Genomic DNA, 16,053 nt, shown 5'->3' with positions numbered 1-16,053 from the left:
TTGTAATTTTTGTAATTTTGTATTGTAAATTTTTGTAATTTGTATTTTGTACTTTTTGTAATTTGTATTTTGTAATTTTTGTAATTTTTGTAATGTTGTAATTTTTGTATTTTTGTAATTTTGTATATAATTTTTGTAATTTTTGTAATTTTTGTATTTTTGTAATTTTTGTAATTTTTGTAATTTTTGTAATTTTGTAATTTTGTAATTTTGAATTTTTGTAATTTTTGTAATTTTGTAATTTTTGTAATTTTGTATTTTGTAATGTTTTGTAATTTTTGTAATTTTGTAATTTTTGTAATTTATTGTAATTTTGTAATTATGTCATTTTTGTAATTTTTGTAATTTTTGTCATTTTGTAATTTTGTAATTTTTGTAATTTTTGTAATTTTGTAATTTTTGTAATTTGTAATTTGTAATTTTTGTAATTTTTGTAATTTTTGTATTTTTGTAAGTTTTGTAATTTTTGTAATTTTGTAATTTTTGTCTATTTTTGTAATTTTGTCATTTTGTAATTTTGTAATATTGTAATTTTTGTCATTTTTTGTCATTTTTGTATATTTTTGTAATTTTTGCAATTTTGGTAATTTTTGTAATATTTCGTAATTTTTGTAATTTTTGTAATTTTTGTAATTTTTGTAACTTTTTGTAATTTTTTTATTTTCTGTTATTTTGTGATTTTGCATTTTTTGTCGTTTTTGTATTTTTGTAATTTTAGCAATATTTGTAGTTTTTATAATTTTTGTAATTTTTGACATTTTTGTAGTGTTTGGATTTTTGTAATTTTTGTAATGTTTTTTTTTGTAATTTTCGTTGTTTTTAAAGATTGGGAATTCGGCATAATTATGACACTAAATTTTCATTAAATATTTTGTATTTAGCTACGTATATAAGCTGCTGCATTTTCAATCACCCTGTAAAGTTGAGTTTCTCAACCGTAAGCTTAATTTAGATCTTTTTTTCATCTTCTTCTTTCTTCATCATACAATTATAATAAACGACCTAAGTACTTTTTCTCAATAAAAAAATCTTACATAAAGTTTGCATGTCTTATATCACGTTCTCAGTTTTTGAGCGATCTTTGTATTATTTCAACATTGCCTAACTGCCAATCTTTCGTCGCAGGAGTTTCAATCAAATGCGACCGTTATCGGATCACTTCCTAATACTTCAAATGGTAATCTTTTCCCTTCGGTTTTATTTCACTCTTTTAGTTTAAAATACTTTAAAATATTCGGCAAGCGCTGCTTCTAGGAATGCCTAAAACGGCAGGTTTTTCATTTTTCTCATGGATGGATGGTGAAATCGGGATCGAGGGTGTATCACAAATTTGGTTTGCGGATCAGTTGAAGCTCCTCATGGCCCTCTGGTGGGCCTGCAGATGCGAGGTCACAATCACGTCCACCGTCTTGCGGAACATTCCGGCGATAACGTCGGCCGTGGTGGCCAGCTTATTCCCAGCTGATTGAACAGCCGACGATCGGGCTCCGGTTTCACGTTTCCGCCGCCAATCGGTCCGACGCCCTGCCCGGGAGGAATGAAAAAGTTATCGATCAGATTATTCGGGGTGTTTGTTTCGAATTGTGGCTGTTGTTGTGCTGGCTGCTGTTGGAGAATCGGTTGACGTGCGGTGCCGGTGCTTGGAATTGCGGTTGCTGCTGTTCAACAATCACTACATCCAGAACCGGAATAGCCGGTTCGCGTCTGAATTGGGGAATTGTTGACCGTTCCTGAGGGAAGTGCCACCGGAATCGATGGTACTTGTGGAGCCAGCTGAGGCTGTGGAATCTGTTGGGGTTTGTTTTTGGTGTTTTCGGTGTTTGTTTTTGGGTGCGTGGACTGAATGATGGGTGGAAAAGCGGAAGTTTGGGAACAGGAAGGAAGCGTTCGAGGGAAAAAGAAAGAGAAAAAACAAAAGATCGTGTTGGTGCCAATTGTGTTTGTGCCAATCGAGTCAGTGTTAGAATTTAGAAGCCGTCCTGATACCACGTGGATAATTTAAATAACTTTCGATAAAAAAAAGCCAATTCAACTAATAATATTGTCAAATGATAAGGTGTAGATATTGTGGTTTTAGGTCACTTAAGGCTTTGTATGGAATATCATAGAATTCAATATCAAATCGCTCCAAACCACATGTTACCAATTTCATTGTTTGTAAGGTCTCCTAAACTTGGTTTTCAAAACTGTAATATTCTTCCACTGTTTGCCTGCCTATTTTTTTTTGTTTCGATTATAGTCGTTTTAACATCTTCATATCATTCACGACTTATATCAACGATACAGTTGGCGGACAGTCAATGAAAAATTTATCCGGTATTTACTCATGGGCTCGAACTCACAGACATCGGCTCAGGAAGCAGCTGACTTGCCAACTGATCATATAACAGCCGCCTTTGTCTGTCCCTATCTAGACTGATCCTTGCTCTAGAGAGTTTCCAATATTTATACTCTCGTTCAATGTCCGAAAATCGCTCAAGAAAAGCAATCAGGATTCGTTTCTAGCTAGAAAATGTCTCTTTGATTCTTGCGATACGCACGTGTTAAGGTTAAGGTTGCACGTTTTTCAAAAATTAACACTAACTAGATACAAAACAATCACCGACAGGGATCGTGTGCTTCCTTTGATAGCCGTAGCGTGGTCAATCAGAGGTGCTGCTCTTCATTCTTGGCATCCTCCAACATCTTCCTAGACACCTTGAGCATCGCGACTCTTGGACAGATCAACAACATTGAAAATGAAAACGGCCGTATGCTTGATCTCTGCTTCGTGAGCGAAGGGATCAAGAATCCGGCGATTGAATGTGATCCTGCTCCTTTGTTAAAACTGTCCAGCATCATCCAGCCTTAGTGATTGCACTCGATATCACTAAAATACATGGCTCAGAAGAGAAAACCGCATCTTTCTATCACGAATTTAAGAACGTTGACTTCGAAGCTCGACTGCGTTGACTGAGCTCGATTTCTCTAATCCAGTAAATCGGTTACAACAGAATTTCAAGAGCAGTCCGAATTTTTTTTGGAAGTACGTGAAAAATCATCGGAGAGAATCAGGGCTTCGTCTCACATGTTCTTGAACAGCGACACAGTGAACTCTGATCCCGAAATGTGTGATCTATTTGCCGAGAAGTTCTCTAGCATTTTCAAATCTGGATCATTCTTCCTGAGCAACTGGCTAGAGCTGTGAGAAATATATTGCCTATAGGTTCTTCGTTTAACGGTACCATAATCGACGAAAGCGACAGCTAAGCTGAAAAACTCTACACCTATGGGCTCGGATGGTATACATGCTACTTTTTTGAACGTTTTATACCACTTTTGCTGTTTCTATTCGCATATTTTCCAATCATCGCTGGATGTTGGAATCTTTCCCTCACTGTGGAAGGAAGCCTACATGTTTCCTGTTCACAAGAAGGGTGACAAGAGAGATGTAACAACTACCGCTGAATTTCAGCTCTATGCGCGATAGCCGAATTGTTTGAATTGGTTTTTTTGGATCCATTAATTCGTTCTTCAAGCACCAACTTTCAATGATCAACACGGGTTCATGCCTAAACGATCCAAGACTACTAACTTACTCACCTTCGAGTCTTTTGTGCAAGACAGCTTTGCTATGAAAACCCAAACTGACGCAAATATACTGACCTTTCTGCTGCATTCGACAAGGTGAATCACGATATCGCTATCGCAAAGCTGGAGCGTCTGGGTTTCTGTGGATCCCTTCTGCACTGGTACCACAGTTACTTAATAGGTCGCAAGTTATCCGTTCGTATTGGTGACTACTTTTCCAAATCATTCTCTTGCCTGCTCCGGTTTGCCTCAAGGAAGTCATTTAGGCCAAGAGGACATCAATTTCCCTGCAGCAGCAGCTCAATGTGTTTACTCAGTGACGTGACTTGAATTGCCTGCCCTGAATCGCAGTAAATGCTCGATCGTATCATTTTCACGTAAGGCGACATCCTTTTTATGCGGAGTACGTCTTAGGAGAGGGAATCATTTCTCGGGTGGACCACATCAACGATCAGGGTGTTATTATCGATCAACGGCTGGAGTTTAAGACTCACATAAACTACATCGTCAACAAAGCATCCAGAAACCTTGGATTCTTATTTCGCATGGCCAAAGACTTCAAGACGTGTATTGCCTTATTTACTGCTGTATAGTTCGTTCCATCCTCAAGTATGCTTCAGCTGTTTGGTGCTCTTCTACCACAATGGGGCTGAACGAAACGAGACTATCCAGCGTCGCTTCATGCGGTATGCCCCACGTCATCTGAATTGGCAAGACCCGTTCCGTTTACCAAGTTATGAGAATCGCTGTCGCCTCATAGATCTAGATACGCTTCAAGCCGCAGAAACGCTACGCGCGCTCTAGTTGTTGCTGATCTCTTAACGTCCAGAGTTGACTGGAGGACCGAGGATTGAGAAACCAGCTTTTGCAGCTCTATGTTCCTAATCGTCTCAACAACTATGGAGCGAACAGCGCATTTATCGGCACATTGAAAACGTTCAATCGCTTTTTTAAGCATTCGACTTCGATGTTTCGAGGAACTCCACTCCACAGGAATCCACTTAAAACATTGTATCGAATTCGGATCAATAAAGAAACACTTCGTTTTGGCTGTTTTTATTTTGCGGACCACGATCTTCTGACCAAAAAAAAAACATCCTCCATCTTGTTCACGCTCGTCTGGATTCGTCGATCGAGTATCAACAAGCTTTCGTCCCGCTCATTCAACCGTGAACAACAACGCAGGTAACGTCACTTTCCGACCGTCAGCATAGGCTACGTCAACCAGTAACATAGCAGCGCCACCTGTACGTGATATTTGGTAACTATCATTCTATCGAGTGCTATTTTTTTACAATGGCGAATCTGTGTGGAAAGTGTGCTATAACTTTTGATGGCGAATTTGTTAAGAGCGGAGTTTTTGTTCTCTCGTCGCCTGCTTGAAATGTTCTGGGTTGAATGATAATTCCGAGCTGATCTTCGCGCCAATGGACATCTGGTGTGGATGTGTAACGGCTGTAAGATAATGGTTTCTAAAGCTCGTTTTTCCAACGCTTTAGTATCAACAAACGCTGCCCACGATACCATGATCGACTCCCTGAAAGAATCTCTCGAAACTGATATTAGTGAGAGTATTTTTCAGGAAGTGCGTAATGAACTACGAACGAATCCTCTTCCGGTGAAAGTTTGCGCTATTCAGTTCTCAATCTATAGACTTGGGTCCTCATGGGTTCAGGAGCTGCTTCGTCTGCACATCTCAAGCGTCGTCGAGAAAAACCTGTAGCTATGAACAATATTAGTGTACGTCAACCACCACTGCTATGTGCTGTAGGAACCGGTAGTAGCAAATAATGAAATCACGACCCACAATTACCTGTATTCGACTCCTTCATCATTTTGGCTGTATCTTTCTGGCATTGTACCTAACGCTTCGATGATACTGTTCTAGAATTCGTACGCAAACAACTAGGACCGACGAAGTTCAACTTAAAAAGTTGGTCCTATTGGCAGAGAAGTCAGCACACTTTAATTTATATCCTTTAAAGTTGGATCTTCACGTGATATGAAGACAAGGCATTGTCGTCCGAACATGGCCTGCAAGAATCCGTTTCAGACAGTTCGTGGATTACACTGCTGAGCATTTTTTTCCTGTTTCGAAGCAGCCCCGACTCGATTTCAAATCGAAATCAACTGACGCCATTGCAACGCCAATTTGAATGGTCTTAACGCTCTCAAGCATAATTCCACCAAGTTTCATCCCGAAAACACTACCTTGCCTCCGTCATTCATTCTTCTACCTGCAGTATCTGCCGACTCGTCCACGCAAAACAACACTCTCACTAAGAACTCCCTGACCGTGTACTATCAGAATGCAGGCGGCATGAGGACTAAAACTAACGAGTTCTTGCTTGGTTTGTCTTCATCTGATTACGACATCGTTATGATAACCGAAACTGGTTGAAAGATGACATAGCCAACTCTGAAATAGCCATTAACTACAGTGTTTACCGCACGACTGGAACTCGACGCAAGCAGTTAAGACGAGGTGGAGGCGTATTGATTGCAGTCAGACATGGCATCGAAGCAATCTCTGTTGTAGTTCCTGAATGTGACCATCTAGAACAACGGTAGTGCAAATCAAGGACCAATGTCGCTACGTCTATTTGTGCTGTGTTTATTTCAGGCCTAATAGCGAAGCTTCGATCTATCTGTCTCATATGTCCGCAATCGATCATCTTACGAAATCGCATCCAGTCAGGACATCATCGTCGTAGCCGGGGATTACAACCTACCGAATCTAATCTGGGATTTTGACGAAGATGCAAATGGATTTCTGCAGTAAACGCTTCAACGGAACAGGAACTGGCTGTTATCGAAGCAACAATAGCATCCGGCTTCTCACAGATGCTGCTCATCCGAATGTCAATGGGAGAGAATTCTCGACTAGTTTTTGTAAACAGACTGATATCGCCGAAATTGTACACCCGCCACATGGCATCTTAAAAACCGACCGACATCGTTGTCTTTCTGTTTTGTTACTCGACAAGGCTTCAGATGACCTAATAGACGCAGCTCACATTCGTGGACAGAACTTCGGGCACTGTGATATCGATCGTGTGGCAGAACTGTTGACGGAAACAGACTGGCCTTCAGCATTTGAAAATTCGACAATCGACGATGCACTTTCTGCCTTCTATGACCATCTTTGGGGAATATTACATCAGCACACTCCTCCTAGACGATTACACCTTCACAAGTCGTTCAAGCTCCCTTGGTGGAATCCTGAGCTACGTAGAAGTCGCAATGCAGTACGGAAAGCCCGAAAACGTTACATCAAAGAGAAATCCGATGAGAAAAAATCTATTTTATCTAGATTGGAGATCGAGTACGCTGCTTTACGAGACTCTGCACTTAAACGATATATTTCGAACATTCAGCGAGAAGTTAAACAAAATCCATCGACGTTTTGGAAATTTATCAACAGCCGACGCCATTCGAATACTATTCTATCGCCTGTATCATTCCAAGGACGCAGGTCAAGTTGTATCAAAGAATCAGCCGATTTATTTGCCGAATTCTTCAGCAGCGTATATAGTTCGATAACACCAGACTGCTCCGATTCCTATTTTGGAACTCTGCCCAACTATGATATTAGGTTTCCGCAACCGCTTTTCACTGAACAGGAAGTTACAAGTGTTTTAGGTACTCTCGATCCATCAAAAGGTCCAGGGCCGGATGGAGTTCTTCCGTCATTAATCTCGAGAATTGCAGCTTCCCTCGCCAACCCGCTTTGTCTGTTATTTAACCGATCAATCTCAGAAGGAGCTTTTCCGAGCCTTTGGAAAACCGCGTCAATTGCACCGATTCATAAGTCTGGAAATGCACATCGGGTGGAGAACTACCGACCGATTTCAATTCTCTGCTGTTTTTCCAAAGTGCTAGAAGTCCTAATGTACGAAAGGTTTTATGCGGCAGCTACTCCGTTGCTAACCGAGGTACAGCACGGTTTTATTAGGAAAAGATCAACGTAGACCAACTTGATGTGCTATTCCAGTGATTTACATGCCGCAATTAGTAAATAAATGCAAGTGGATTCTATATACATCGATTTTGCCAAAGCCTTCGACAAAGCTCCTCACATTCTCGTGCATGAAAAATTGAGGCGCTTTGGATTTCCAGAGTGGGCAACTAAATGGTTATTTTCGTATCTATCAAATCGTCAAGGCTATATAAATATTCGTGGCACACACTCCACTGTGTTCGAAATATCGTCCGGAGTTCCACAAGGCAGTCACTTAGGACCTCTAATCTTCGTGCTCTTCATAAACGACCTGGCTACTTTCCTTCAATCGCCTAAACTTATGTTTGCAGACGACTTAACAATCTATCGAACCATCGACTCCAGAGTGGATTGCGCAGCGCTTCAAGAAGACATGAATAGAGTAATCGCATAATGTGAGAAACACGGAATGGAAGTTAACGCTGAAAAATGCAAATGCAAAGCTTCTTCCAAACCAGAACCACAGTTATCTTTAACTACGCTCTAGATGGTACTCCACTTGAAAGAGTGACTAGCATAAAAGACCTGGGACTAACCTTCGACCAAAAGCTCTCGTTTACCCAGCATATCGTCACTACAACAGCTAAAGCTTTTGCCTTGCTTGGATTTCTCCGATGAAACACTTTTTGCTTTGAGGACCCGTACGCTTTGAAAGCAGTGTTCTCCTCATTAGTCCGCAGTGTCTTAGAGTACGCGGCACCAGTTTGGGCGCCTTACCACTCCGTTCAGGTAGAAAGAGTTGATAAAGTTCAGAAAAAAACCCTTCGCTATGCGTTGCGCCGACTGCCCTGGCAAGATCCCGTAAGGCTACCGCCCTACACACAAAGGTGTGGCTTGCTGTCGATGACATCGTTGAGTCAAAGAAGAGTGTTCCTACAAAGAATGTTTGTCTACGATATCCTGTCAAATAATATAGACTGCCCGCAACTGCTTCAGAGTCGAAGTTTATCGTCACCATCGTTTATTTAGCATCACCAAACCACCTTTTGGATACCAAGAAGCAGAACAGTATTTGGACAAAATCATCCACTGAATCGATGCAGTCAAGTTTTCAACGAGGTATCGCACTTGTTCGACTTTAATGTTTCAAAATCTGTATTCAAATGTGCAATCCGTGACGTTACCTAGTTTTAATTATTTTGTCAGCTAATTTTAAAATTCGGTCTGTATGACAGCAGTCAAAGACTTCAAATAAAATAAAAGTTATCATTAGGATCTACTTTTTTTTGCCAGGAATTTACCACATCGTGGCACTCTTCCCTATTAGGATCTACATATGATCCGTTGATTTTTATTCTAATAAACAATATTCTAATAAACATTCTGAGCGTCGCTCACTGGCTGATTCACAAACATTTAGCGTAGCATCATTGTCATTATGTTTTTTATTGATTGACAATCAGTGATGTTTTAAAAGGAAAATTTGAGGAAATGCCAGGACCGCATGTTGACAAAACCTGTCGCAAGGGATTGGCTTTTCATTGCGGTTAGCTTGTAGTGATTCGTAACCTTTTACGCAAAGGGAAAAGTAAACAATCATCTGAAAGCCTCCATAGATCGCTCAAAACTGATACATATCAGTTGTGATTCCAGTAGGTTGAAAATCTTCAAGGAAGGCAATCACTATCGAGACGCTCGAATACTGATAGTCTGCGTCTTTTCCTGCCATGGCCAGTTTTTTTCAGGAGTATTTCAAATATAGAAGCGTTGTTGTCATGCATAATTTTTTGCATGCTTTGGTAGACGTAGTATATGCTTGTCTGTGGATCCGAGACAGACCGAACCCGCTTGTCCAATAATTACATGGTCACGATCGACAGCGACGAGCTAGAGATAGTCTAAGACTTTGTCTATCTGTAACGAAGTGTACAAGTGTACAAGAAGCTTATTAGATTGGTTGTCCTCTACGGGTATGAGACATGGATATTGCTCGAGAAGGACCTGCGTATACTCGGAGTATTCGAGCGACGAGTGTTAAGAACAAGAATCTTTGGCGGCGTGAAGAAGAACGTCATGTAGAGTCGAGGGATGAACCATTAGCTCCAGCCACTCTACGGCGAACTCAGTATCCAGAAGGTGATGAAGGCTGGCCGGATACGCTGAGCAGGACATGTTGCAAAAATGCCGGATTTTCTTGCAAAATAGGTGATTGCTATGAATCCGGTGGGAACGAGACGAGCAGCGGCGCAATAAGCAGGGGGTTAGACCAAGTGGAGCGTGATCTGGAGAATGTGGGATGTCCAAGAAACTGGAGAACGGTTGCCATGGACCGAGTGAATTTTTGAAACAATGTTTATCAAGTTTTATCGTGAGACGGAATACTATCAAAATTAAAATAATCGAGGTGGGTATTCTTAAAAGAATTTGAATAACTGGTGACACTGTGACAGCCAAAGCAGAGCTCAGTTTGAACCGTATCGTCTGACCTTAATAGAGATCTCACAGTAAAAGTATAAACCTTTTAATACGTATCAGGATCTTTCCTTTGTATCAGGATCTAATTTGCCGATTTTGATAGCTTAGCGATAGAAATAAACTATTTTTTGAGTGTGCGTGAAGAAGGTGTTAAAATTGCTGTTAAATCTAACCCAACTGAAAATTTAACAAAGTTTGAGCTTTATCTTTTGTTTTAAGCTTTATTTTTCCACGTGGTATCTTTATGACAAATAAATAAGGTAGTGTTCAGAAGCAAACAATTTTTATCAAAAAAAGGGAACATATTTTCCTACCGAGGATGGAGTTTCGCACCCAGAATAGTGGTCTACTTACAAAACGTGTCGTCGTCGTTCTCGGAGCAGTGGTTGTGGTTTGCCTGCTCGAAGTAGTCTGTGGAGGCCTGGTCATCGCCGGCGCTGGACGTCGGGTTGTGGTCGTCGTCGTCGTCGTCCTCGTCGTCATTCTGGCCGTGACCGCAGCCGCAGTTGTCGTGGGCCGCGCCGTACTCGGAGTGATTCCTGGCCGTTGTCCCGAAGCTCCCGGTGCCATTGCCATTGGGATACCACCATCTTCGTTATCGAAGCCGAATCGATTGCCCAGGTTGATGGTCGACTCGGTTGAAACCTAGATGGATTTTTTTTTGGGTTTGTTTTTTTTTATCGGGAAATGGGAAAACATGTATTGCATTAGTGAGATTTGCTGAAACTGGTTGTGGGATTCATGTGGGTATGGGGCATGACGATGGAATCTCCAAGGACAAATCTGTATGGGAATCGAATTTCGCTCATTTGTCGATGGATTTCCGGTGAAGAGCTTCCGGTGTGGTGTGGATGTTCCATGATTTGCGGTTTGATGGAAGAATGACTGGTCGACATGGAAGCTCTCGGCTCTGATGGCAATCAAATCTGATACACCATCTCTATCCAATGAGTATTTATACACGCGAAAGTTGTGGGTGGGTGTGAGGGATCAAATTTCGAAATCACAGTGCACAAGTTCTACCGTATTAAAGTTGCTACTGTTGTTTGTGATGAAGGAGGTGAGTCTACTGGCAATCGCCGGCCTTTCCCCTAGGATTAGTCTACTGAGAAGCGTCATGATAGGATCAGTACGGTTGGCTGCTGCTGATGCTGTTGCCGACATTTGGGGGTCGCCCGTCAAAAAAGCGGGACGCAGAATTTCCATTTGGGGAATCAATTGCGGTTCGATAAAGGCTGATTGGATTAGTTGGAAATTTTGTTTGCTACCATCGTTCGCAGCGACCAGGTCCGGACGACTTGAGGACTGCAGGGAATCTATCCGCACTACTGGGTTAGGACCGAGAACCTGTTGCCATGGGAGTTGTACGTATTAGTTACAGGAAATTAGAGGAAAAATAATAAATGGGTCGTTTAGTTAAAACCTACACCCAGTTTCCAAATAGTATGTACATATCTATAACTAATTTTCTTTTTTCATACACTTTAATTCTTCGAGTGGTTTGGTCCCAAAATCGTCTTTAGTCTTTTGATATTTGTGCTTCATAATTGTAAATGATTTTTTTGTTGTCAAGGTTTGATATCTTATTTTTTTTATTTTCGATCTGGAAGTTTTCAAATCCTCAACTGAAAAAAAAAAGAATCAAATCCTCAACTGATGCTGTCAACTTGAGATAAAAAAGATATTTCGTGTCGAGATTTGTTGATTTCGACAAGACATGATTTGTTGATTTGCTGAATGGAATTGTCTATTGTCAATTGTCGTATGCCAACTTACAGTTGGTGATAGTCTAATTTTGCTTCTCAAGTTATTATGTAGATTCTTTTAAATTGTCGACTGTCGTTTTTAAACTCAGAGTCTAACAAATCCTATATTTCGCAAACCAATTTTCCGATATTTTTGATTATGATGTCTTCATGAAGTAACTACAGAGATATGTATGTATTGAAATTATTAAAATTTTCTACAGTCAAAAATGATCAACAGAGAATCTGCATATAAATTTTCCTGTGCTTTCAATTCTTTATAAATTTTCTCCTTATTCATAGACTGTTCGGCTTTTAAATTTTAAAGTCGCAATATTTGTTTTTGGGCAACAAAGATCAATGTTCCCTGATGCCCAGCACCATATTCTCTTTTATAGTTAACTGCTCACATAAACAAATCTTTACAACATTTAGTCGCACTCATCCTCAATAAACACAAATCATCCCGATAGGCAGAGGCCGACAGACCATCAAAATCTCATCGGTCTGCCATTCGGTCAAATAAATAAACCTAATGAATAACCCAACAATCGCCACAACACACAGAACCCAAAAAAGCCCCTGGAATAAGCATAAAAGTTTATGTTGTTTGGCAGTCCCAACTCGTAAACCAAAACCACATTTTGTAGCGGATATATACACGCAATTAACAGTACGGAATCGTCCGCCCAACCCCCTTTTTTGGTGGGTGGTTCAACCGTATGTTTCCGTCCCCTAACATCTTGTCATCGTTCCACGAACTATACATTTCATTTCATTCCATTACCAAACAGTGGAGAGCAACCCGGAAGGGACAGGACACACAAAACTGAAACCTGACAACCGCACTCTGAAGGATTCGCAAACAGTAGTGCGCCCGCATGTAGGCAACAAGCGTAATGTCCTGCCATGCGGATGGATGGCGTATGTTGTAGGTTGTTTGTCGTATTTTGTGTAGGCAATAGGTGCCTAGTACCTATCTATGATTTAATTCAAAACTGAAACCGCGATCGTCTATAGAAACTGGTGAAGGGCTTTTGCTGTCCTGTGGCCGAATGAAGCAATAGGGTCTGTCGCAGATTTTACGATTTATATTGTTTAGAAAAATATCAATCAATCCTTGTGTAAAATTTGAAATAACTCATTCTAAGTTTTGCTTGGAATAAAATGAAATTTAGAAAAACTTATTTGAAATACAGTAAATTTATATTCGGTATTTTACGATGCTTGTGCAAAAATTTTAAAAATAAAAGGCTATATGCATCTAAATAATGTACCTACGTAATTTAATTTTGGAAATTAATACGTAAATCTATAAAACAAAATCTTCCAATCTAAACTTTTATTTTTTCTAAGCAAGGACGTTTTACATATAGTCTGGAAAGTGCTTCGAACTTATCACAGTTGGTAGAACACTCGCCTTACCAGCTGATAACCGTACGTTCAAGCCAGTGGGATGGCATCCTTATATAACAGGTCAAACAAACCTGACATTTGACTACCAAGGACCCGAACTAAATGTCAAATGCTAGAGGAGTATGATTGATAGCACACCAACACAACAATCATTCGAATTGTCTAAATTTTTTCAGAAATTCATGGAACCTTGAGCATGAAAATCAGGGTAAATAAGGCTCCCATAAAATAAACGAACTTATCACTTTTTTTGTTTTTCTTACAAAAAAGTTTAGTTAACGATCATGGTGATATGTGATATCATAAACTCAGCTGGATGATTCACTAAGCTGTAAGCACAGCTGTAAGTGCACAACGGATTGCTCGCGTTCGCCGATTTCATCATGTTTACCGTGGTGAAATTGGCTAACGCGCCGTTGTACTGGAGCGGAGACTGCAGGTCAAGTCCTGCCGGTGAGCCGTTGGATCTTTTTCGAAAATTTCATGATATTCACGGCTTATGTTCTTTCGTTCATTGATACTTCATGTTTCTCTAATTCTTTCCATCACCTCGAAAATGTGATTATTATCAGGTACAAAGATGTACCAAGCGATTTCATAACATCTCAGTATTGATCGCTCGTTCGTTTTTCCGTTTCATGGGGAAATTTTCTTTAAACCAAAAGTTCTGCGCTGATACGTCCGGATTTTTTCTATTTGTTATGATGGTTGACTCCTCTGTCCGCATTATCAAATGAAAGAAATGTTTTTTCGTTTAAAAATGTTTGCTTTCGTTTTCATGTCTTTTTGAAAATAATTATTTAGGAAATTGTTGTCTAATTATTTTCATAGAATCAAACTTTCAATATAAAAAAAGTTGAACGACCGCAAGGGTTTCGTAAAATGACGATATCTTTAGTTTTCTCTTTTTTATTTCCCATTACGAAAATTTAATGTTTAATTACAAGTTTGGCCCTAAATACTTTTTGAAAGTTTTTATCAATATGAACTCGAAGATTTTGCAATAAGTGCATTATTAGTTATAATAATTGTAGTGCCCCTTTTTTATCTTGTTATCGAAAGTGACGTTTCTAGTCAGCCTCAACACTTCGATATGTAAATCAAATAAGCAACAGCGCCTACCTTCTAGGCGTTGAACGTTCATGTGTTTAGTTAAAAAATTGCTGAGCTACTTATTGATTGTGTACAGATGAGACGGGACATTTTTATTTATTTACATAGTATTCCGTCTTACGACATAACTTGACGAACACAATTCCTAAAATTCACTCGGTTCATAGCAACCGTTCTCCAATTTCTCGGGCACCCCACGTTCGCCAGATCACGCTCCACTTGGTCTAACCACCTCGCTCGTTGCGCCCCCGCTCGTCTTGTTCCTACCGGATTCGTAGCGAACACCTGTTTTGCAGGACAGTCGTCCGGCATTCTTGCAACATGTCCCGCCCAGCGTATCCGGCCAGCCTTCACCACCTTCTGGATACTGGGTTCGCCATAGAGTCGCGCGGGACGAGACGGGACAATAACCTCAAAAACTCTCGGTACGAAAAACGGGCAGCCAGTCGACAAACATGGTCGATTTCGAGGATAATGTTCCCAAAACTGAAAAGCGCTTGTGAAACAACCAACATGATATCTCGAACACTACCAGCCGCAAATAGTACTCTTTCGTACGCAAAACAACTGTTGTAAGTTTTAAACCTACCACCCCACCGGCGTTACAGGGACTCCCTTTATTAGGCCTCAGGGCGGCTCGCTTACCAAAAGAAATCGCAGGGAGTTCGAACTCTAAGATCAGGAAAACCCCAATTATGCACTTCTCTACCTTTATTTGACAATTGCAATGCGCAAACTAGTAATGACTAGATAGTTACGGTACCTTTAAGGGCCAAGCCCTGGTTGTCGCTGTTGAAACTGGCGGATCTACGGCGATGATGACGCTACTGCTGACCAACTACTCTGTCGGTCCAATTCCGGCCGGCAACCGGGATTTTCCTTCCGCGAATCTCTACGGTGAGGATGAATGAGCGGGTTGGAGAGCTGGTTGGTCGTTCCGAAGGGTTCGTATTGCGGAATCGACAACCACCTTCGACGTGTGACCGTCCGGCAGATAACTTCTATCCGTGACGACCGGGACTAAATACAAGGCCGATTCAGGACCAGGGTCAGGGACCAGGTTGACTGTCGTCCCGCCAAATGGTTGCTTTTGGCCAAAGACTTAGGGGTCCTGTGTAATAATCCGGCGTTAGTGTTCCGTCTTTCAGCGGGAAGAAAATGGCGGTTAGGCGTCTGATGGCTTACCTGGTGTCTGGCTTTTAACACTTAGCTGGCTGTGTTGTGCACTTTGTACTTCGCAGTTTTGAGGTACTTTTGGAAGTGAGCCAGCACCAGGTAGTCGCCTTTGACCGTCCTTGAACCGCGAGTACAGGTCGTTGCTCTCCCATTATGGCGGACACGATCGCTTCGCCTTCGGCAACTCGTCGGGCGTCGCTACCGATCGGGTGGTTACCAAGCAGCGTGGGTTACCGTGAATGGCCCTCTGGTTGTCAGGTGTTGAAGCTTCCTGGCTGCATCCTGGTGGCTTGTGGCGCTGTCGTCGGCTTTGAAGACTACATTATTTGGGGAAAACCATCACCCATCATTTTCCCTCACTGCGATATTAAAAAACTACAATTAACCGCGACAAATCACTACAACCTCGATGGAAGTGTTATCTGACGCTTACACTGTATAGTGCAAAATGTAATAACGAAAAAAGAGAGCTGACCATATGTCATAGTATCGATCCACAAAGGCTTACTTCGATCCATTGGTTTTCATTCTGAGTTCTGAGTAGGTTCATCTTCAACTCATCTAGGGAAGAATGCTATGCATGTGAATCTGGAAAAAAGTATCAAGTTTGTTTTATGT

At 40.9% G+C, this 16,053-nt stretch overlaps 1 protein-coding gene across 6 annotated transcripts in view; it reads right to left on the bottom strand.

Annotated features, from left to right (window-relative positions):
• Window positions 1–1,481: 1,481 nt before the first annotated feature.
• LOC129745337 (integumentary mucin C.1-like) overlaps window positions 1,482–16,053 on the bottom strand; it is a 142,034-nt gene continuing 127,462 nt past the window's right edge. For all 6 annotated transcript variants that reach the window (XM_055738346.1, XM_055738349.1, XM_055738347.1 and 3 more), the window contains 2 exons: window positions 10,340–10,630; window positions 1,482–1,788 (listed from right to left, as the gene is read on the bottom strand). In XM_055738346.1, the coding sequence (XP_055594321.1) occupies window positions 1,663–1,788; window positions 10,340–10,630 (417 nt within the window). In that variant the 3' untranslated portion in view covers window positions 1,482–1,662. The remainder of the gene's footprint in view (window positions 1,789–10,339; window positions 10,631–16,053) is intronic.

Source organism: Uranotaenia lowii, chromosome 2 (assembly GCF_029784155.1).
Source record: "Uranotaenia lowii strain MFRU-FL chromosome 2, ASM2978415v1, whole genome shotgun sequence".
Lineage (NCBI taxonomy): Eukaryota > Metazoa > Arthropoda > Insecta > Diptera > Culicidae > Uranotaenia > Uranotaenia lowii.
Note: the sequence above shows the minus strand (reverse complement) of the source record. Positions and strands in the feature narration are given on the sequence as shown.